General features: G+C 41.8%; 1 protein-coding gene and 1 long non-coding RNA gene across 2 annotated transcripts in view; one reads left to right on the top strand and one right to left on the bottom strand.

The window, feature by feature from the left end:
• The first annotated feature begins 2,162 nt into the window (after positions 1 to 2,162).
• LOC117828187 lies at positions 2,163 to 3,185 on the top strand. The gene is made up of 2 exons (XR_004634353.1): positions 2,163 to 2,418; positions 2,729 to 3,185. It is a non-coding gene; the product is annotated as an uncharacterized LOC117828187 (long non-coding RNA).
• Positions 3,186 to 16,834: 13,649 nt separating this feature from the next.
• LOC117827701 overlaps positions 16,835 to 23,390 on the bottom strand; it is an 18,809-nt gene continuing 12,253 nt past the window's right edge. Inside the window, exon 3 of the mRNA XM_034704371.1 lies at positions 16,835 to 22,706. Within this exon, the coding sequence (XP_034560262.1) occupies positions 18,111 to 22,241 (4,131 nt within the window). The 5' untranslated portion in view covers positions 22,242 to 22,706 and the 3' untranslated portion in view covers positions 16,835 to 18,110. The remainder of the gene's footprint in view (positions 22,707 to 23,390) is intronic.

Below are 23,390 nucleotides of genomic sequence, written 5' to 3' on the forward strand. Positions count from 1 at the left end.
CAATGAATTATCTCCTTTTGTTTTATGAGTAACTTTTAGAAATGATAAGAGGAACAAAAAAAGGACATTCAAATTATAAATAACAAACATTTTGGGGGAATTTTGAGCTGTTTTAACAATTTGACAATCCCACGGTCACTGTAAATGATTCACACCGACAAACTATTCTGTAAATCTCACATCTGAATCGCACTGTTTCTCATACTGTGTATGATTTTTAATAACCTGGTGCAATTTTTTCTGTGCAATAACTTACCTCACTATCTATTCATCAGATAGAAGTGGACATAGGGTGTATATATCTGTAATATTTGCCATATTTTATGTTATTCTACTTTATTTTATCACTATTATTGCATACTTATATATACACACACACACTTTTCTTACACCTCACGCATATTGCTTCTTACTTGGTGACTTTTGATTGATTGGTATTACTATATTGATCCCCAGGGGGGGGGGAATTCAGTTGTTACAGCAATCCAGACATAAGTACAATCAAGAAGAAGTCTCAATAAGTAAAATGAAATGAAATGAAATAAAATAAAATAGAATAAAATAAAGATAAAACACAATTTGGATATATACATGTTCCATTTTCTGTTCATATGTCTATTTGTGACTGTAGTTTAAAGGTCCTGTGAGGAGTTTTGAACTGGCTGAGAAACAGACTGAAAATGATACTGATGCCTCTTTAAGACCTTCAATAGCAAACAAGTCCATCAGCAGCAACACTGACACCTTCTCTGTTGTCATTTTTAATGCCTGAAACCGCCCTGAGGGGGTAGGTGTCAGACCAGATGATGGACATCTTCCTTCAGAAACAGCCTTTATTTGACTGTTTTCATGGAAAATAATCACATTGCCTGATAAAGTTGACTGTTAAAAGACAACAGGAGGAGGTTTTTGTTGAAAACACTACTTTTGCATGTAAAGGACAAGAGATAAGAGGTATCACTTTGTCCACAAGGGGGCGCCAGAACCGATACAAAACAAAAGTTCCTCACAGCAGCTTTAAATGTGTATGTGTTCCTGTTGGTGCCTCCTGGCCAGGCCTTGTTTGTAAATGAGAACTGGTTCTCAAACATTTTTTACCTGGTAATATAAAGGTCAAATAAAATGAAATATTATTGTTATTATATGTTAACTATACAAGTACAGTGTTGTATTCCCCTGTCCCGTGTTGTAAGCTGCTGTAACAAAATAACTTCCCTCCATGGGGGATCAAATAAAGTTTATCTTATCTTAATTAAAAAATCACTTAAATACTTAAAAATCCTACAACTCCAAGAAAATAATTCGTAGTAGAAAAAGACGGTTTTCCTCAGCTGGAGGATGGATCGTCAATTAAATCCCCCTTTCAAGGAATTACTGCTTTTATTTTAATTCAACTAATTTAATTTTAACAAAAAATCTTTAACATTACATTTTTGGTGTAAGAATTAAACAATTTTCAAAATCAGAAAACTTAAATCTTAAATTTACTGTAATTATTTAATTATTTTTTCTATAAGTCAGCTTTATTAAAAAAAAAAAAAAAAGAGTTAATTAACTTTTTCAATTTGCTCCATTTACCTGGTTATAAACATGTGAAACCATGTGCAACAGGCTTTAAGGTACCCTCTGTATAGGGACCACTTGGTGGGTGTGTCAGAGGGTTTGCCCAATCAGCAGCACTCTGCATATTTACCTCACCATACTCTCAAGGCAGCAGCTGTTACATAACACTGCCTACACCACAGGGCTCACAGAGAGCCACCATTATAAGTGCTTTAATCAATATTTGACATGTTTAGATGTAGTTGAATGCACACTAGGCTTTCCTGATTCAACCCCTGAATGTCCTTTGATTTTGATATATAGCTTTGTAATAATCCCATAAAGATGTAAATCTGTGATGTATTCAAAGTATGTTGACTGTTTTTTTTTTATTAATTAGGCTAAACTCAGCAAGTTAAGACATTTGTGCACCAAATTAAAATGTTTTCAACCATTTTTATAGCTTGCATTAAACAGGAGTGTAAGTGTTGCATGCATTATTTTATCTGGAGTACCTGAACGCATCACACATTAGCATAAAACGAATCACCTCCCCTCCATTTCAGCCAATAAGCTCACAGCAGCCGTGCCCTGTTGCACCCACCTCATCTTGAGCGCCTTCCTGGATGGACCGTGAACGCACCCCGCCCCTCTCCTCTTCTCTCACGCTGTCATTTTAAACAACAGAACAGAAGATGACCACTGACTGAGAGTTGAAACCACATCGAGCTGCAGAGTCTAATATGCTGCTGCAGAGTGTTTCTTTTTTTTGCAACCTTTAAATGATGTGAGGAAAATGTGGGAACAAGTCGTTATCTCCACGACAACGTGACAGGGTTTGAAGCAGCTGGAACAAAGCAAACACACAGACATCAGGTGTTCACACGTGGGCGTGGGTTCACACCATCTCTTCCATTTCTTTTGCACATTAAAACAGTGAAGTCTGCGTCACTTACAGGCAGAAAAACACACATTATGCATGTTTATGTCATGCGTAAACACTCAAATCGTGCGTTTTTACGCATTTAATTGACTTAATTAAGCTTTATAATCACCTCCAGACATCTGCACAAACATTCACTCTTAGAATCAAACATTTAAAGGTGTTAAAATCGTCTTTAATGCCTTTTAAATGCACTCATTGGTCTGTTTTTCTGACTGTTGACATCTCTGTTTGCCTCTCCAGCTCAGAACACCAAAGAAGCACATGGCTTCGGCACGCGTCGACTGTTGCCTACCGGCGACTCTGCCGCGCTGTGATTGGCTGAATCTAGGTCACTCGCTGGAGCTCTCCGCCTCCCATTGGTTAAAAATAGGTCAAAGTCTCCGCCCACAGTTTCCCCAATGCTATGGCCGCGTGACATGCCGGCTGTCAGGGGGGAAACACAAAGGAGGGAGGAGGTGGGGGAGTTATTGTGTGGATTAGTGTTTCACTTCTGAGGGAGAGAGGAGAGATCACATCAGTTTTTTGTGTCTGTGTGAACAATAATACTGAAGGAGAGAAAATATGAGACATTTCAATTTACTACATGTTAAAAAATATATATTAATAACTGTCTTTATGCCTGTTTACTGCTAGAATATAGACATACGCTGCTTTTAATTGACATGTAAGACTGATTTAATTAAAATGAGTGACCTGATTTCATGATGACACCTTGTTGCATGTTTGGCTCATCTGATAATACAGATAATTTGCATTTAATAGCACTGCCAGACGTCAATATGCTCTGTGTTGGCTTAATATTTACTTTTTAACATTACAGAGCATGTTTTTATCCTCTTATTAAGAAGATATTTTAATTTTGAGTGGTTTTCTCAGATTACAAGCACCTGTTAGGACCTGAAGACAACAAAAACAATAAAATCTAGATTAAAATGATCAAATAAAACAGAGAACACCCTCATAATTAATCCCTCTACACCTCTTTCTTTATGTTGTTTTATTTTTTGTCTTTTTTATTTTATTTGTTTTATAAATCATTATTTATTTATTAGCACTGCCAGTCAATATGCTCTGTGTTTGCTGTGTTTGCTTGACTACCTCTGCTACTCACCACTGCACTTTTATCATATTATTTTAGCCTGTACATAATAATCATGCCTATTTGTTGTTCTTTTGTATTTATAGCTGATGTTATTGTTTTTATTTTTATTTGTAGGTCTAATTCTTATGCCTTGTACAAAGAGAGCACAGTTTACCTAAGTCAAATTCCTTGTGTGTTCAAGCATACCTGGCCAATAAAGCTGATTCTGATTAAGACTTGTAAGTCTTAAACAACTATAAATATTTACTTTTTCACATTACAATGTATGTTTGTATCCTCTTATTAAGCAGGTATTTTAATTTGAGTGGTTTTTGTTAGATAACAAGCACCTGTTAGGACCTGAAGACAACAAAAACAATAATATCTAGATTAAAATGATCAAATAAAACAGAGAACACCTTCTTGACTACTCCCTCTCCACCTCTTTCTTTATATTGTTTTATTTGTTTTGTCTTATTTATTTTTATTCATTTATTTTATTTGTTTAATATATATTATTATTCATTTATTTTATTTGTTTTACTTTTTATTATTTATTCATCTTCTATTTAATTTTTCGCATTTTATGTAAAGCATCTTTGAGTACCCAGAAAAGCGCCATATAAGTCCTATTAATTATTATAAGTATTATGAGTAACACTTACATTTATTTATTTTCATTTGTTTCATATATTATTTATTCTATTTGTTTCATTTATTATAATTTATTTATTTTGTTTGCTTTATTTATTATTAATTATATATCTTCTATTTGATTTTTTTGCACTTTATGTTAAGTCTCTTGAGTACCCAGAAAAGCGTCATATAATAATTAATTATTATAAATATTATGAGTAACACTAACATTTATTTATTTCATTTGTTTCATTTTTTATTATTTGTTTTATTTGTTTTATTTATCATCTATTTATTTTATTTGTTTTTTTATTTTGTATTTATTTTGTTTGTTTTATTTCTTATTTATATATTTTATATATTATTATTTATTTTATTTGGTTTATATATTATTATCTATTTATTTTATTTGTTTTAATTATTATTTTGTATTTATTTTGGTTGTTTTATATCTTATTTATTTATTTCATTTGTTTTATTTTTTATTAATTATATATATTCTATTTTATTTTTTAGCACTTTATGTAAAGTGTCATATAAGTCATATTATTTTATTATAATTATTATGAGTAACACTAACATTTATTTATTTTATTTGTTTCATTTATTATTTTGTATTTATTATGTTTGTTTTATTTATTATTAATTATATATCTTCTATTGTATTTTTTTGCACTTTATATTAAGTGTCTTTGAGTACCCAGAAAAGCACTATATAAGTCCTATTAATTATTATTATTATTATTATTATGAGTAACACTAACCCGTCTATAGGGATGCTTTTCTTTCTTTTTGAATGCACTGCTCCTTTTTTTGATTGACAAACACTTCAAAGCTCTCTTTTTAAACATTGTATTTTTGTCTTATAGCAGTGTTCATCATCGTGTTTAATGTGCCTTTAATCTGTTTTATTTACAGTATAATCTGGGATTCATGCAGCAGCTGAAATAGAAAATGAAAGCCTGCAGCACGAGCAGCCTATAAGGAAATAAGGCGGTAAATCATACAGGAACGTGACCCGTCATGTGTTTCCTGTTGATACTAAATACACAGATTAATAAATCAGAAGCTGCAGCTGTGAGAACAACAGTTCCTGGAAGGACCTGGAAAAGCCTTCAAGTCCTATCTGGTGACAGCGTGTTGTGAAATATACATGACAGGAATGTGCCAGTAGTAAAATGCTAAAATAGTCTCTGACACACACGAAGGAGCGGGAGTGTGTGTGTGTGTGTGTGTGCACGCTGGCACGCACCAGCGAAAGTGAGGAACAACAGCTTGACACCCCTGACGTGTGATTCAAGTTTCATGAGCCACTTCGAATCCAAGTTATCCCTCCTTTCCCTACACCAGACCTGGGAAGCAGACGACAGTTATACAGCGCTTAAATGGCGCCATCTAGTGTCCGTTTGTGAGTAATGCACCAAAGCAGTGTTGTTAAAATGTCTCCCTCACTTTAATGCACTGCTGACTGTCAGAATCAGAATCAGAATCAGAATCAGAATCAGCTTTATTATTGGCCAAGTATGCTTGAACACACAAGGAATTTGACTTTAGTAAACTGTGCACTCTTTGTACAAGGCATTAGAATAAGAATAAGAACTACAATAAAAAATAAAAATAAACATATAATAACAACATCAGCTATAAATACAAGAAACAACAAATAGGCTTGACTAATATGTACAGGCTAAAATAATATGATAGTGCAGTGGTGAGTAGCAGAGGTAGATATAACATGGAATTCTGCTTGGAGAATTGTTGCATTGTATATTTACAGAGAGTATTGATCCAACAGGTATGACACTGTTCTGGTTTAGTGTTCATCAGAGTGACAGCCTGGGGGAGGAAACTGTTCTTATGGCGGGTTGTTTTGGCGCACAGTGATCTGTAGCGCCTGCTGGAGGGGAGGAGTTTAAAGAATTTGTGTCCAGGGTGTGAGGGGTCAGCGGTGATGCTACCTGCCCGTTTCCTGGCCCGGGACCGGTACAAGTCCTGGATGGGGGGCAGGTGGACACCGATGATTTTTTCTGCAGTCCTTATAGTCCGTTGCAGTCTGTGTTTGTCTAGTTTGGTTGCAGATCCAAACCAGACAGTGATGGAGGTGCACAGAACAGACTGGATGATGGAGGTGTAGAACATGATCAGCAGCTCCTGAGGCAGGTTGAACTTCCTGAGCTGACGCAGGAACTACATCCTCTGCTGGGCCTTTTTTCTGATTGTGTCTATGTGGGAGGTCCACACCTCAGGTCCCGGGAGATAGTGGATCCCAGGAACCTGAAAGAGTCCACAGTAGACACAGTGCTGTTCAGGATGGTGAGGGGGGGGAGTGGAGGGGGGGCTTCTCCTGAAGTCCACTGTCATCTCCACCGTCTTGAGCGGGTTCAGCTCCAGATGGTTCTGACTACACCAGAGAGCCAGCTGTTCCACCTCCTGTCTGTGAGCAGACTCGTCTCCGTCCTGGATGAGACCGATGACGGTGGTGTCGTCTGCGAACTTCAGGAGTTTCACCGAGGGGTCCCCTGAGGTGCAGTCATTGGTGTAGAGGGAGAAGAGCAGAGGGGAGAGAACACATCCCTGTGGGGCGCCAGTGCTGATGGTCCGGGTGCTGTGATTTAAGGCTTTAAGAAGCTGCAGAAATATACAGACCATGGACTTAAGTTGAATTAGCAACAGCTCAATATGAAAGTCCTCCACTAAAAAGAAAGACATGAAAGACATTCAACTTTTGCATTAACCATCATGTGGTAAACAAGATGTGGGTATCTGTGATTTCAACCACTACATGTCAAATTTAGATTGTAATTCTGTAAATGTGGTCCTATAACAAACCAAACAGGAGCTACAGGCAGCTATGACTGAGATCAAAGTGAAGTCAATGGTTGGAATTGATTAGTTTTACTTTGGTAACTCAGAAGATAGAATTTAGGGTAGAGAATAAAACAATCTTGAAAATGCAACTGAGTTTGAATGGATTCAGAAACATTCAATCTACTACATCATAATTGAATCTACCAAGACAATACATGTTCTACGTTTATAATTAAAATATTGACTTGTGAAAATATGATTTTAGATCAATTGAGTTCAAAAAAATGAGTTAAAATACTATCAGTGCTTGGTCCCCTCCTCTTCATCATCTACATGCTCCCCCTTGGTCACATCATACGCCGCCATGGCCTCCATTTCCACTGTTATGCCGACAACATCCAGCTTTACATTTCAACCACATCCATCACCGCTGCTTCCCACACCACCCTCACAAACTGCCTCACTGAAATAAACTCCTGGATGCAAACAAACTTTCTCAAACTCAATCGTAATAAATCCGAAATTCTTATCATAGGCCCAAAATCCCTCACTTCCACCTGCCCGGACTTCTCACTCACTATTGATAAATCCACTGTTTCAGCATCCACCCACATCCGTAACCTTGGTATCATTTTTGATCAGTCACTCAACTTTTAACAACACATTAACAATATTTCAAAAAACGCTTTCTTCCACCTCAAAAACATCGCCCGTCTCCGCCCCTCCCTGAAACTCTCATCCACGCCTTCATCACCTCAAGACTCGATTATTGCAATAGCATCCTCTATGGTACACCCAAGACCCTCCTCAACAAATTACAATACATACAAAACTCAGCTGCACGCCTCCTCACTCACTCCCGCTCCAGAGACCACATCACCCCAGTCCTCCAGAACCTCCATTGGCTTCCCATCCCCTCAAGAATACAGTACAAGATCCTACTCATCACCTACAAAGCCCTCCACAATCTAGCTCCCTCCTAACCTCACCGACCTTCTGCAGCCATATAATCCCTCCCGCAACCTCCGCTCCACCAATGCCAACCTCCTCACCCCTCTCACCAAACCCAAGCACCAAACCTGGGGGGACAGGGCCTTCTCTGTCGCTGCCCCCACCCTCTGGGACTCTCTCCCCCAACACCTCAGATTCTCTCCCTCACTCACCAAATTCAAATCCGGACTCAAAACACACCTTTTTACAAAGGCTTTTAAACTAGAATTGATTGTTTTTTTTCTTGTTTTGTTTTATTTTGCTGCCTTGCTCTTCTCTGCTTTTTTTTTTTGCACTGTTTTCCTTTCCTTTGCTTTTCTATTGTATAATTTTATCTTATTTTCCTGTAAAGTGTCTTAGAGAATCTTTTAAAGCGCTTTTATAAATAAAATGTATTATTATTATTATCATTATTATTATTATTATTATTATAGATATATCAAATTGAAATTAAGACATCAAAAAATAGATATTTTTGTGAGTTTGAATGGATGTCAATGGTTAAAATTGACAGGTTGGGTTAAATAATTACAAACTAAACCAGGTAAACATTGATGGTAAAAAATGGAATATTTGCTTATAAAAAATGATAAACTCTAAATTAAATAACAGAAAGGATAACTTGGAATTATGAGTCATCAAGTTATAGATACAGACATATTTAATAGTATGAATGGGAGTCAATGGTAAAAGATCTTATTTGAGTAAATGTTCCAACTTATAAGAAATTAAATGTTTTAAACCCATTTTTATTCCCTGGCTTTCGACTCAGCATGAGACCCTGCTCTTGTTTTAGTGCCTTTTTATTTTTATTTTTTATTGTTTAACTTTATTTTATCTTATTGATTTTATGATTTTATTGTTTGTTTTTATCCATTATGTTTCTGTACAGCACTTTGTGTCCAGCTGCTGTTGTTCTTAAAGTGCTTTATAAATAAAGTTGAGTTTAGATTTAATATTTTGATATGTCAAAATAAAGTTACACACATATGTGATAGAGTTTAAGTGGAAGTCAATGTTTAAGGTTCATTATTTATAATTAACACAAAAATAAAACTACATTTGGATGTCAATGAGATAAAAATCATGGATAAAGAATGCAAGTATTGACTTAATAATGACATGAATGAATAGTGAATTGAAAATATTTGTCTTAAAAATTGTGTCCAACTAAGTTTGAATGGAAGTCAACCATTGAAGTTGATAAAACACAAAACTGAGTTCACATTTTCAAGCTGCTGTGAGGAACTTTGATTTAATGTTGATTTTGGCACCACCGTGTGGACAAAGATACGTCTTAGAGCTTTGCTGATATTGTCCTTCACATACCAAATTTAACAAATCTCATTCTGCTTTCTTAAAACCCTCACAATTATCAATGTTCGTCAGTATTTACCATTGCAAAGGACCACAACAACCTCCCTCTTGCAGCGATTTCAGGCAGAATTAAAAATCACAGTATAGGAATTATCAGTCCGTCTGCTGCTGATGGTCTTGGTTGCTTTTATAGATCACAGAGAGGCATCAATATTCATTTCTATCTGTTGAGCTTTAGCTGGTAAAATAAATTGTGTAAATAATATTGACTATTGAGAAATTAACTGCAAATATTTGTCTGTAAAACTGCAAAAAGTAACTTTTTGGATTTGTCAGTTTGAAATTGTAACATGTACAAAAAAGGTACTTTAAAAAGCTTTAATTAATAATTATAATAATAATAATAATAAAACATTTTATTTTGGGTGCCTTTCAGATCACCCAAGGTCACCTTACAGATAATAAAAAGAATAAAGAAAGGATAACTTGGAATTATGAGTCATCAAGTTATAGATACAGACATATTTAATAGACAGCGCATCAGATGCAAAACTCTAATCATGACTTACAAAGCAGGAACCAAAACCTCTCCAGTTTACCTGGAACCCCTCATCCAGGTCTACTGCTGCACCCCTTCTCGCCCGCTACGCTCAGCCTCTGAAAAGCGCCTAGTGCTTCCAGCACACAAGGCCTCAAAATCACTAGCTGGACTCTTCTCTTGCCCCTAAATGGTGGAATGAATTGTCCAACTCCATTCGATCTGCAGAGTCCCTCTCTACTTTCAAAAGACAGCTAAAGACCCAGCTCTTTAGGAAGCACTATGCACTTAGCTAGACTGTTCTCCACTGTTGTCCCCAGTGGCAGATCATGTCTTCCAGCTACAGTTGACTCGCACTGTCCTGCTCTACTCTGGGAATCTGTGTTCAGGTCTGGAGTGACCCAGCACTTGGTACTTTGGTCATTATTGTGGTGATGTTAATTGTTGATGATGATAATGGAAGGTCTTAAATGGTTTGGTTGCTTCATTGTAGATGTTCCTTATTTACTTTTGTGCATTGCCTTTACACTGCTTGGCAGTACCTGCACCCAAATGGACTTGAAGCACTTTGTTCCTCTTACTGATCTTGTTTCCTCTTGTCTAGATCTTTGCTTGTGTTGTTCTTGTTCTCGTATGTACGTCACTTTGGATAAAAGAGTCTGCTAAATGACATTGTAACATTGTAATAGTGTAATAGTGTGAATTGACTTTGAATGGGCGTAAATGGTAAGAGATGAATAGATTAAAACACACAATTGCAAAGGGAAAAGTTAGTAGTGGTTTATTGTATATCTATATATTTTATGTTGTACTTCTAAAGAGACAAAATAGGATTACAGATATTTCAATTTGGAATTTCAGCATCTCAAAAAACAGCTGTAGCCCCCTTTAACTGAGCTTGAATGGAAGTCAATGGTCACACTTGACTAGAGTCTGGGTGTCATCCTCGACAGCTCACTTTCTTTCCACTCTCACATCAATAACATAACCCGGTCTGCATACTTCCATCTACCCAACATCAACCGCCTCCGCCCCTCTCTGACCCCTCACACCACTGCTATCCTGGTCCACAGCCTCGTCCCCTCCCGTATCGATTATTGTAATTCACTCCTCTTCGGTGTCCCTCACAAATCCCTTCATAAACTTCAACTGGTCCAGAACTCTGCAGCCTGCATCATTACCAGAACCCCGTCCTTCCACCACATCACCCCCGTCCTCCAGCAGCTCCACTGGCCCTGGGTCAAATTCAGAATCTCCTTCAAAATCCTCCTGTACACATTCAAGGCCATCCACAACCTCGCCCCCCTGTATCTGTCTGATCAATCAATCAATCAATCAATCAATCAATCTTTATTTGTATAGCACCAAATCACAACAAACATTATCTCAAGACGCTTTTACAAACATAGGAGGTCTAGACCACTCTATGTCAAATTATGAACAGAGACCCAACTTCAAGACAGGGTAAGACTCAGTCTGACTCCACCTTAATCCACCATGAGCATTTCACATCGCAGTATTTAGCTAGTTACAGTGGTGAGGAAAAACTTCCTTTTAACAGGCAGAAACCTCCAGCAGGACCAGACTCATGTTAGACAGCCATCATGCTTCGACTGAGTTGGGTCTGGGAAGACAGATAGAGGGGAGTAAGAGAGAGAAGTGATAGGGATGAGACGAGTCCAGAACGTCCACAGCAGGAGGACGTCTACAGCAGCTCAGAGGAATCTACGAGACAAGGGAGCTCAGGGACTCCAGAAAGGTCTATGGTTAGTAACTTTAATGGGACAGGCAGAGTTAAAGTAAGTGATGAGGGGGTTGGGGGGGAAGGGGGTGAGCTAGGATCCCAGTGTGTCAGTGTGCCAGTTCCCCCGGCAGTCTAGGCCTATAGCAGCATGACAAAAGCTGGTCCAAGCCTGATCCAGCTCTAACTATAAGCTTCATCAAAAAGGAAAGTTTGAAGCCTACTCTTAAAACTAGAGAGGGTGTCTGCCTCCCGGACCCTGACTGGTAGATGATTCCGAAGGAGAGGGGCCTGATAACTGAAGGTTCTACCTCCCATACTACTTTTAGAGACTTTAGGTATGATGAGCAGGCCTGCATGTTGGGAGCGTAGAGTTCTAGAGGGGTAATAGGGCACTATGAGCTCTTTAAGATACGAGGGTGTCTGATTTTTAAGAGCTTTGTAGGTTAAAAGAAGGATTTTAAATTCTATTCTGCATTTTATTGGGAGTCAGTGTAGAGAAGCTAACACTGGAGAGATGTGCTCTCTCTTCCTAGTTCTAGTCAATACTCGAGCTGCAGGGTTTTGAACTAGCTGAAGAATCTTTAGAGACTTATTGGGGCAGCCTGATAAGTCTCCTCCACATTGTCACCCCCTCTCGCTCCCTCAGGTCTTCCTCCTCCCTCCACCTCTCTGTGCCCCCCCCTGCCCAGAGCAGAGCTTTCAGTCGCTCTGCTCCCCAACTCTGGAACTCACTCCCACCACACATCAGAAACACTGATTCACTTCCTGTATTCAAATCAAAACTCAAAACTCTCTGTTTAACTTCACTGCCTCATTTTAACTTGGTGTTACTTTGCTTACTTTGCAACTATAATGACATTTTATCTATTTAACATTGTCATTACATTCTAAGCATACTAACTAGCAAGAAATTGGTTGCATTAATGTTTCATTAAAACTGCTAGAATTGAAAATAGGGTTTGGAAAATGACAACTTGCAATCATGACGGGTAGAAAATTGAAAATACAGACGTCTGTTTGTTGGAGTTTACTAGTTGTAGGTAATTAAATATTCCTGAATTTACACTAGAAGTAACTCTAATCTTGGCGGGGCCTTGGTGTTTGGCTCGGCCCTACTCGTTGGGGGCCCATCGGGGCTGGGTGGGTGGCTGGTGTCCCTGTCACCCTCCACCCCCCTGCTGCCCCCTCCCCTGTGGGGGCCTGGTCCGCGGCTGCCCTCGGGGCCGGGTTTCCCGGGGTTCCCTCGCGGTCCTCTTGGGGGGGTGGGGTGGTGCGCAGCTGGGGGGGGTGTTACTACGGCAGCCATTGGGGTGTCCCTCCATGCCCCCGCGGCCTGGTCCATCAGTCGCAGGGAGTGGGTGGGGGGCGTGGGTGGGGGGAGTGGTCGGGCCGTCTGGGGGGGGCGGGTGGGATTGGCCCTGCCGCCTCCGCCCTCCCCCCGCTCCGGCGCGCCGGTTGGTGGGCTCTGGTCCTGGTCCTGCCCGTCTGCCTGGCTGTCTGCTCCTGGTGCCGGGCCCCCTCGGCCCTGGTGACTCCTTTGGCTCCGTCTTGGGGGGCTGTGGGGGCGGTGTTGTGGGGGTGTCCCTTGGGGGGGCTGCGGGATCTCTCCCCCCTCGCCCCCCTTTCCTCCTACTGGGTGACCTGGGGGTCGCCCTGGGTGCTCCGGCGGTACCTGTTTGCTTCCGGTCTGGGTCCTTGGCTCGTCCCCTGGCCTGGGTCTCCCGCGGCGGGTTGGGTCCTTCGGTCTGACTGCTCTCGCGGCCCGGGTGCCGAGCCGTACCGCTCGGCTGGTCTGACCCAAGTGGTTTCATCTGCACCAGTGGTGGTCTTGTTACACAAATAGAACACAGCACGGCGGCAACCCTCTGCGACCCAAGCTTCAGTAATGATTGTGGACACTAAGGGTTGCTTAATCATTAGGATCACCACACAGATTCTTTTTGGCATCATGGTGAGATGGTCCCTCTCCATCTAAGTGTGTTAGGTCTCTCTCTCCTTCCCTCTCCCTGTCCCTTTGTATATCCTTATGTAATCTTTCTTTTACTTTCTCTTATTTTTTTTATTTTTTTTTTGGCCCACCTAGGTGTGCACGCCCTCTTTTACAGAACATGATATTAGCTGCCAATAAAAGATAGGAAATAAAAAGTAAAAAAAATAAAAAAAGAAGTAACTCTAATCTTTATATCAACCATTACAATGTTGACTGGTGAGAAATACTTTGAGTTTATTCCTCCAGTAAATCCACTTTGTTCCACTCCAGCTCTGAAAACTCTAAAAACTCCTCTCCTGTGGACACGTGTCCGTGCACGAGACTCCCCCTGTGAAATCTGGGGGGGGGGGGGGCAGCTGCTGGGCACTCAGCGAGGCTTAAACCGCTCACCTGACTGTGAGCTCCAGGTGCAGCACACCTGACCTCCTCTCATTGATGTATGTGGAGCTGCAGCTCTGCCAGAGTCTGCTCCTGGTGTGTGCGTAGGGGGGGGCAGCGCTACGTGTGTCAGAGAGAGAAAGCACTTCAGCGTCCCTGTAGGAGGAGAGGATGGATAAAAATACACACACAGAGGATTAATTATCTGAAAACAAGCTTGGAGGGGTGGAAGTTGTGGTTGAGCTGCTGTTTTCATGGAAATGTTAAAGTTAGAGTTCAAACCGGAAAATGTTAAACAGGAGAGTCGTTGTTTGTGGCCGGTTTAGACTCGTTAGTTTATGACTGTCATGAGAACATTGCTCAGAGAAGGTGGATGGTTTTAAATATCAGATCCATGTGAAAATGTTAAAAAAAAAAAAAAAAAGAGGCAGAATTTTGTTTTGTTTGATTTAACATTACATAATTATCCATCTCACTTTCATATATCTACTTTGATTGAACTCAGATTCACATCAACGAAAAACAACCAACAAATATATCAGATATTTCATCTTTGGTGCTGCTGTGTTACAAACATGACTGACTTAACATTTCTGTCTTTTGTGTGGAGTTAAATGTGGTTTGGTACAAATGTATATGTGGCGCCATTTGTAAAGTCGTGCACACCGAAAATTTATATTTATATTTAACATTTATATTTATATTTAACATTTATATTTAATGTTGAACATTTATATTTATATTTAACATTTATATTTATATTAATCATTTAGATTTAATGTTGAACATTTATATTTATATTAACATTTAGATTTATATTTAACATTTAGATTTATATTTAACATTGAGATTTAGATTTAACATTGAGATTTAGATTTAACATTGAGATTTAGATTTAACATTTAGATTTAACGTTGAACATTTAGATTTATATTTAACATTTAGATTTAATGTTGAACATTTAGATTTAATGTTGAACATTTAGATTTATATTAACATTTGGATTTATATTTAACATTTAGATTTATATTTAACATTTAGATTTATATTTAACATTTAGATTTAACGTTGAACATTTAGATTTATATTTAACATTTAGATTTAATGTTGAACATTTAGATTTATATTAACATTTGGATTTATATTTAACATTTAGATTTAAGGTTGAACATTTAGATTTAGATTTAACATTTAGATTTAACGTTGAACATTTAGATTTATATTTAACATTTAGATTTAATGTTGAACATTTAGATTTATATTAACATTTGGATTTATATTTAACATTTAGATTTATATTTAACATTTAGATTTATATTTAACATTTAGATTTAACGTTGAACATTTAGATTTAACATTTAGATTTAATGTTGAACATTTAGATTTATATTTAACATTTAGATTTATATTTAACATTTATATTTATATTTAACATTTATATTTATATTTAACATTTAGATTTATATTTAACATTTAGATTTAACGTTGAACATTCAGATTTATATTTAACATTTAGATTTATATTTAACATTTAGATGTATATTTAACATTTAGATTTAATGTTGAACATTTAGATTTATATTTAACATTTAGATTTATATTTAGCATTTGGATTTTACAGTGATTTTATCTTAATATATTTTGCACAACAAAATTAAATGTGAAGAAGATCACAAATAAACGGAGCTTGTTCAGCCCATAGACTGTATAAAATAATACTGAATCCCTCCCCCGTTTTTCATTACCTGCACACATGTGTGCTAACAAGGAGCTTAGGAGGGAGGCATGCTAGTTGTAGGCTGTCTTAATAAACACAAAGGTCGGTTTTACTCCCCACGTCTGCAGATTTGAAGATCTAGTGGATGATTTTTATTTGTCATGGATAAGTGCTAGCGCTAGTTAGCATAGCTACATAGCTACATGTCGTAGCTGTAGCTGTGTACCAAGACACACGTCGACATACTGACAAATAAAACAACAAGAAACACTAAATCTGTGACCAATGGTTCAGAAAGGTCCCGCTGCCTTTCTAGCAGAGGTCGGTTTTACTCCCCACGTCTGCAGATTTGAAGATCTAGTGGATGATTTTTATTTATCATGGATAAGTGCTAGCGCTAGTTAGCATAGCCACATAGCTACATGTTCGGAGCTGTGTACCAAGACACACGTCTACATACTGATAAATAAAACAACAAGAAACATTAAATCTGTGACCAATGGTTCAGAAAGGTCCTGCTACAGGCGCCTCTCCGTCAAGATCAGATTCTGGATCAGATTCAGAGGGTTGAAGTAACGCGGGTCTCTGAGCAGCCGTGTATATTCAGCCAACATGTAAACATTAGATCAACGTGCTGGAGAGCTGAGGCCACATCCACTTCCTGAGGGGGCGTGGTCAGAGAGAAAACAGAGTGTTCTGAGGAGGGCTGAAGAAGAGGGTTTTTCAGGCAGACCAAAATCTGATTTCAAAGTGTTTTTTTGAGCATAAACTTTAAAGACATGTTTTGGGGACCTCTTAGACCAATATATGTGGATGAAAAAAGCGTGATATGTCACCTTTAATGCTGCAAAGATCGTCTTTTTCCCATTCATGTCTATGTGGTTTCCTGTATTTCTGCAGCCAGCCTCAAGAGGATTCTCGATGTATTGCAGGTTATAACACTTCCGCATGGGCTTCATTGTTTGAGACCGGTGTTATTTTGGCTTCACATCTTACAAGGAGAGGAGATTGAGGCGCAGTGTCCATTTCACATATACCATCAATTGTTTTAAAGTAATAGAATAAATGTCATATTTGAGGGGAGGGAGCGTTGTGTTGGAACTTTTAGACGTCACCTTTTAAACACCAACTTAAACCAACCATCATGTAACATTTCAGTTTTTTTTTTATTTGATTTGAGGGTTTTCAACAACTCACTTTTAGGCAAAGAAAAGGATAGTAATTTAGTAATAATATTACATGTTTTAGTTTTACAGAAAAAAAAAGAAAAAACACGTCTGGACAGGACCTACGTAGTGAACTATGTGTACACGCTTTTGTTACAAAAATCGGGCATAACTGTGGCAATGAGGGAGTGGGTAAAAAGGGGTACAGGGAGGGGAAAAAATATCACATCGATACATATACTCATCCCGCTGTTTTACAAAGATAGTCCCCCAACTCGTTCCCTCCCGCCCGTACAATACCAACAATGATAAAAGAAATGATACTTGGAGTAAAAAACAGCAAATAATCAATATATAATAAAATATAATACGAATTTTACAGTACACTCGGTTATTTCTGTTGTCCTCTTAAAATCCTGAACACATTAACAGTTTGAGTCGTGTTTGCTTTCCGTTCACGCCTCTTTTTAAAAAATGACAAAAGTAGTGTACATTAAAAACAAGGTCAACAACACTTTTCTGTTCCTTCCCCGACACCTTTGAACCTTTTCAGTCACTTTAAGCACATCAACTTGTATTGCCTTTTAGTGATACATCCGACTCTTGACTTTTGTAAGAGTCGGGTTTACTTTATTTTGAGACAGTCATGTCGGGTTTTTTTTTTAATTTACTTTAAGGGCTGATCTCAATATTAAAAAAAGTGAGAGATTCTCCACCGGGATAACAAATAAACACATACAGAGCAATAGACACGGACTAAACGGTTCAACAGTGGATTATGTAAGAACAATTTGAAAAAATAAACTGGTACTAAAAGGTACCTCACTTCTACTATAGGCATCAAATCCATATGTATGCGCAAACACTGCTAATTGAAAATAAAAAAATATGATGGAAAGGACACTGGATTAATGATCTTCTCAAACAGGTGCTACTAAAACTCACAGGTGGTCGAGATTTTCCTTCACCGTAGGGAAAAGGATAATGAGTGTGGTTCTGATTTCCGGCCTTTTCAAGTCCACGCTAGTTCATCCACCACCTCTGCTGTAGTAAGTTAGGACTGTTTACCGATTTCTCCGGGAGCGGTTTTGGGGATATTACGGTAGTTACACTAAACCCTCCCCGTCCTCCTCCCTTCTTGTTCTGTTAAAAACTTGCTAGCTCTTGCTTCTTTGATTATTTAAAAAAAATAAACATAAAAACAATCTATTCTAGAAAACTGTTTTTTTTTTTTTGTTTGTTTGTTTGTTTGTTTTTTTACTGACTGTACTCAGTCAGGACTGTTGATCTCTCAGGCTGAACCAGAACCGGAACCGGAACTGGAACCGGGACCGAGACTGGGACCGTTAGCTGGCTCGGTGAATGGTCACTTTCTGTCTGACTCTGTGGAGATTTCATCTTCATCAGTGCCCAGTTTCCACTCCCGCTGCCGGTTGTCAACCCCCGGCAGGAGAACTTGTGCCGGGTCAGCAGTCCCGGGCTCCAGAAACGGTGTCGGCATTTGTGGCACTGGAATGCAGCTTGTTTCAGATGCTGGCCCCTGTGTTTCAAGGCTTTGTGTAGTGAGCTCGTGCGCCTTCCGCACACCTGGCACCGCAGTCGAGCAGGGCGCCCTGAGTTTTTAGGAGGGTGCTTCATAGCGTAGTGGACCAACAGAGAACCCTGCTTTGCGTAGGTGGCGCTGGGGCAGATGGGGCAGGGGAAGCGCTTGATCGGGATGTCCATTGAGGTGAGCCCTGCGACCTTTACAGCACCGCCGGTCCACGACTTCACCCTCATGAGTCCACCCTTTACCCTCAACTGGGCCAGGAGCTTCTTTTTGTTGACCTGGGCCTGCAGTTTGCCCCTCTTCCTCCTCAGAAGTATGAGCTTCTTTCGAGTATCTTTACTCAGAGGAACGCCTACGAGCTTTCCATCTCTCATGATGCTGTGGATCACCACTCTTTTTTTCTTTCTGTGCTTTCTTGTTTGTCCTTGCCGCTTTTGGAAGTTTTTTGAGCGGTACTGAAAAGGGTGCTGCAGCTGCTGCTGCTGCTGCTGTTGTTGTTGTTGTTGCTGTGGTGGCTGCTGCTGATGTTGCCCAGTGGCTCCTGGCTGCATGTGAGTCCCTCCGGTGTAGTTCGATCCCGATCCAGAATCATAGAACAGTGGTGAGAATCCAGAGGGCTGGCTCTGGTTGACTCGCTGGCCGCTGCGGTCGATGCCGTGCTGAGACAGCTTGTGGCGCACCAAGCTGTTGGAGTAGGCGAAGGCTTTTCCACACACTTCACAACGAAAGGACTTCTCAAGCCCCACACTGCCGCCGTGGACCGTCTGTTGGTGTGCTGTCAGGTGGAAGTAGTGGCGGAAAGATTTCCAGCACACTGTACAGGTATAAAGCCTCTGAGAGGGAGTGCCACGTGTTGGAGACTTCTCTCCTTGAGAGCAGGAAGAGAAGTAGTTAGAGTTTGCCGAGTTGGGCACCTGACTGATGGCGGCAGCGGCGGCGGCCGCAGCAGCAGCAGCACCTTTAATTCTCCTCCCCTGGCTGTCGATCTCTCCTCTTCTGTGCAGCTTCCCATGTCTCACCAGACTCTGTGCGTAAGCAAACATCTTCCCGCACAGATTGCACTTGTAGTTCTTTTGACCAGAATGCACGGTCAGGTGCTTGGTGAGGTGGAAAGGCTCTCGGAACATTTTGCCGCAGACATCGCAGGAGTGAGGCTTCTCTCCCGTGTGGACGCGGTTGTGGCGCCGTAAGGTCTCGGCCCTTCTGAAGCGTTTGCCACAAATCTGGCAGCCGTACGGTCTCTCCGATCCGTCCCCCGGTGGCGCGGGACTCCTTCTCCGCCTCACAATGTTGTTTGGGTCCCTTTTTTCTCTCGGCTTTCTCGGCCTCTTGGTTTTCATGTGTGGCTGGCTGGGGTGGGTCAAAGGCATGGTGGACCCGTTGAGGCTTGAAGTGGACGACGGTCCACCTAAGTTACCAAACCCCAACCCCCCCAGCAGACCTCCGATGATGTCCCTCCTTTCTCCATCCCGGTTTTCTGTGTTTAAATCACAGGAGGCGGCGGCTGCAGCAGCAATGGCTGACATCGCGCTGCTGGTGACCTCATCCTCTGAGTCATCCAATAAAGAAGAGAGGGGGAGGTGAGGCTGCGGTTGTGGCTGAGGTTGAGGTTGGTGGTGGTGGTGCTGATTCTGTGGGTGGGGATGAAGGGTTGGGGCTAAAGGGGCTTTACGGAGGGTCTGGTTGTTCATTTCACCGGCTAGCGTGCTTTCTGAGGGGTACAGAGACGAGGGCTGTGACCGTCTGTAATCGTCAACCCCGCTGCTGTAGCCCGACTGATTCGGGTAGCGATTTCTGGAGTAATCTGTTGCATATTTGTCATTCGCCATTGCTGCACCATCGTTTGAAATCCCCACCGTGTCTCCACTGCTTCTCATTTTACTACTGCTTGGGTTCGACGAGCCACCCCCGCCGCTGTTTGGCCGGTTTTTCGAGCTCCGGGGAGGTTTCCCGCAGGCACCCGAAGCCGCGTGGTTGAGGAGGGAGGTGCTCTCTCGGAAACAACGTCCGCACGCGGGACACCGGAAAGGCTTTTCGTCGTGAATCTTCTCGTGCCTCGTGAGCGATTCTCGACGGTTGAAAGACTTTTGGCAGACGTTGCAGACAAAAGGCCGGTTTTCTGAGTGGGTGACGCTGTGTTGGATGAGGTGACCCCTCTTTTTAAATCTCTTCCCACACTCGCCACAGCAGAATACCCTCTCAGGGCTCGGGGAGTTACAGTCCAGTTTTCTACTTTGGCTTTCTGGTGTCAGGCCGTGGCTGCGTAGATGCCTTCTGAGGCTCGAGAGGTGGGTGAAAGTTTTACCACACTCACCACAGTGGTAGAGGGGCTCAGGTTCGGGCTGGCCTGATGAGCTGTTACTGTGGCCCTCTTGTGATTTATGTTGGTTGCCATTTGCTACGAGCACAGACGTGGAGTTAGAGGAAGGGGCAGATGAGGAAGAGGAGACAGTGGAGGATGACTGCTGGGAGGATGATGAGAGGAGAGAGGAATGCGGTGGCTCACTTCCGATGCCACTTATCCCGACACCCCCGGATCCTCCTCCCACGAGGCCCGATGAGGAGCTCTGACTGTGCCCACTTGAGCTGCTGTTATGGCAGTTGCTAACACTGCTGCTGCTGTGGCTGTGACTGCTGTGACTGTGGCTGCTACTTTCTGATTTCCTCTGAGGAAGGTAGCCCGCCATCGCTTTCTTTCTCCTGCTCCCTCCACTTGAATGCGACGTAGACGAGCTGTCTCCTCCCTTTGCTGAATCGTCTTTAGAGAGGGACAGGTGCAGGGGGAGGGGGAGGGGGAGGCCGGCCTCTTGCTGCATTAGCGATGCTATCTGGTTAGAGGATAGCACTGGAATGCCTTGGAAATCAAAGCCACCCAGTGGGGCCGGCTGGGGGGCCGGGTGGAGAGGGTGCGGGTGGTGAGTGTGGCTGTGTGGATGAGATAAGGCATGAGGAGTCAGCTGTTGTTGCTGCTGCTGAGGCTGTGGAGCTGCGTGGCTGTGGCTGTGGGAGGAGTGGAGGGCGGGAGGAGGGGCGAGGGCCGAGTTTGACTCGGAAGATCCCTGGCCCAGACCCAAGCCCAGGTGATTGTGTGTGCCCTGCTGGACGAGGAACTGCTCCAGACTGCTGTTGGTGGGCACGCCCGAGAGGAAGTACTGGTTAGCAGCGAGCATGCAGCTGAACTGCTGGTGGAGGCTGCGGGGGTCGGACTGGCCGACTAAGGGGACTGCAGTGCTGCCGGAGGGGTTGTTAGAGGCTGAAGCAGAGGTGGAAGAAGAAGGCGAAGAAGATGGTTGACCAGGTGAAGGCTGGGGAACAGAGAGACCAGGATGAAGCGGAGGAGGCGGCGCGGGTGCGACGACCCCTCCGCTGCCGCCCCCGCCGAAGTCAAACCGTCCCATCCCGGAGTGAAGCTGCTCCTGAGCCAGCGCAGCCTCAGCCGGGTGAAAAGGCCGCAGGAACTGAGGGTACCCCGACGAGGAACTCCCACTCCCGCTGCTGCTACTCATCTTACTGGACTTCCTCGAGCTGTGAGAGGAAGACGACTGGCTCTGGTGGGAGATGGAAGGAGGAGGGGCGCTCATTTTGGCGAATAACGACGAGGAGTCAGCAAAGGCATTGCTCCGCGAACTCTGGAGGGATCCCAGTCCGAGGCCGGACAGGAGGCTCCCAGAGGTGTCGGCGGAGGGCTGGTGCTGCTGCTGGAGCTGCTGCTGATGCTGCAGTTGAACCTGCTGTTGATGGCTCAACTGCCGCTCCAATCCAAGGCCTTTGAACTGGTGGGCTTGGTGCCCACTTAGCATTTCTAGAATGTCCATGGGGTACTTGCTGAACTGGAACATCTTCCAATGCAGCTGAGGCAAAGTGTCACGAAGCCACAACTGCCTCGTGCACTAAGTCTACAAACGCCGAAAAACAGCGGTGAGCCCTTTGTGTAAGCCAACAAGGTGTGCAGAGGTAGTCCTGCAGGGAGTTCTACCCCCCAAAACTTCCAAGGAGTAGCAATAATCCACCAAAGCCGATGCTTGTCTTTAATCACATAAACATTTCACTAATACTCTCCATTAAAGGGTGAAGCCTTCAAGTGCTTCTGAGGGGAGTCATAAAAAAAGGATCATAAATAGGCAATAAACCAAACTATACTAAAAAACTGAGTCTGTAGTGTTTCTTTCAAGTGTTCCATAACCGTACGTCGAGTTTCAAAGTCAGGTCAGCAGTCCCGTGAAGAGGAGTGTGTCCGTTAGTTCAGAGGAGGAGGAATCATTGCTTCACGGCTCTTCTGTCCCTGCGTGGAGTTCTTCGACAGCCTGGAGGATAAGAAAGAAAAATAATGTGTTGGTAGTCGATTCAATAGACTTGATACAGACAAATAAAGCAGGAGGCACGGGGAGGTCAACATCACTGAGCTGGTTTTGTTGCCTAAAAGACTGAATGCCAGGGTTCTGGTCCCATTTCTTGACCTTTTTAAATTCCCAAACTGTTAAGTGAAGGTTTTAAATTATTTTGGTGATCAGGACAGATTTTTCTCAAGCATGTGATGTCCAAACTTATCTACGCTCCCACCTTTCACAGTCACAGTCCTACCTGTGCAAATATTATTCCTCTGAAGACACACGTCAATCTGTGCGGTCTTAATCTTGAACTGTTGCAAAACTCTACATCATTTACGAGCCTCGTCCTCACACGGATCACCTGTTGTGGTGATATCAAGTTTCAAAACGCAAATGTGTGATTTGGGCGTCTATATGCGACACAATGATGTTTTCATTTTGTTTTGGTGCCTGACTTCCTGTCCCGCTCCATCTGCTCTGTTGAGATTGATGCGTCCTGCTCCGGCATCTGGAAAAAAAGAGGGCTCTGACTTGCCGGACCAGTGGAAGTTAACACATTAACTAGAATACACTGTGTGCACAATTACTAGGCACGTGAGTATTTTTGTGAATATGTTAAAAACTATGTTAACAGTCGTTTTCAAATTTGTCAAGAAGTCA

The sequence above is a fragment of the Notolabrus celidotus genome, chromosome 16 (assembly GCF_009762535.1).
Source record: "Notolabrus celidotus isolate fNotCel1 chromosome 16, fNotCel1.pri, whole genome shotgun sequence".
Lineage (NCBI taxonomy): Eukaryota > Metazoa > Chordata > Actinopteri > Labriformes > Labridae > Notolabrus > Notolabrus celidotus.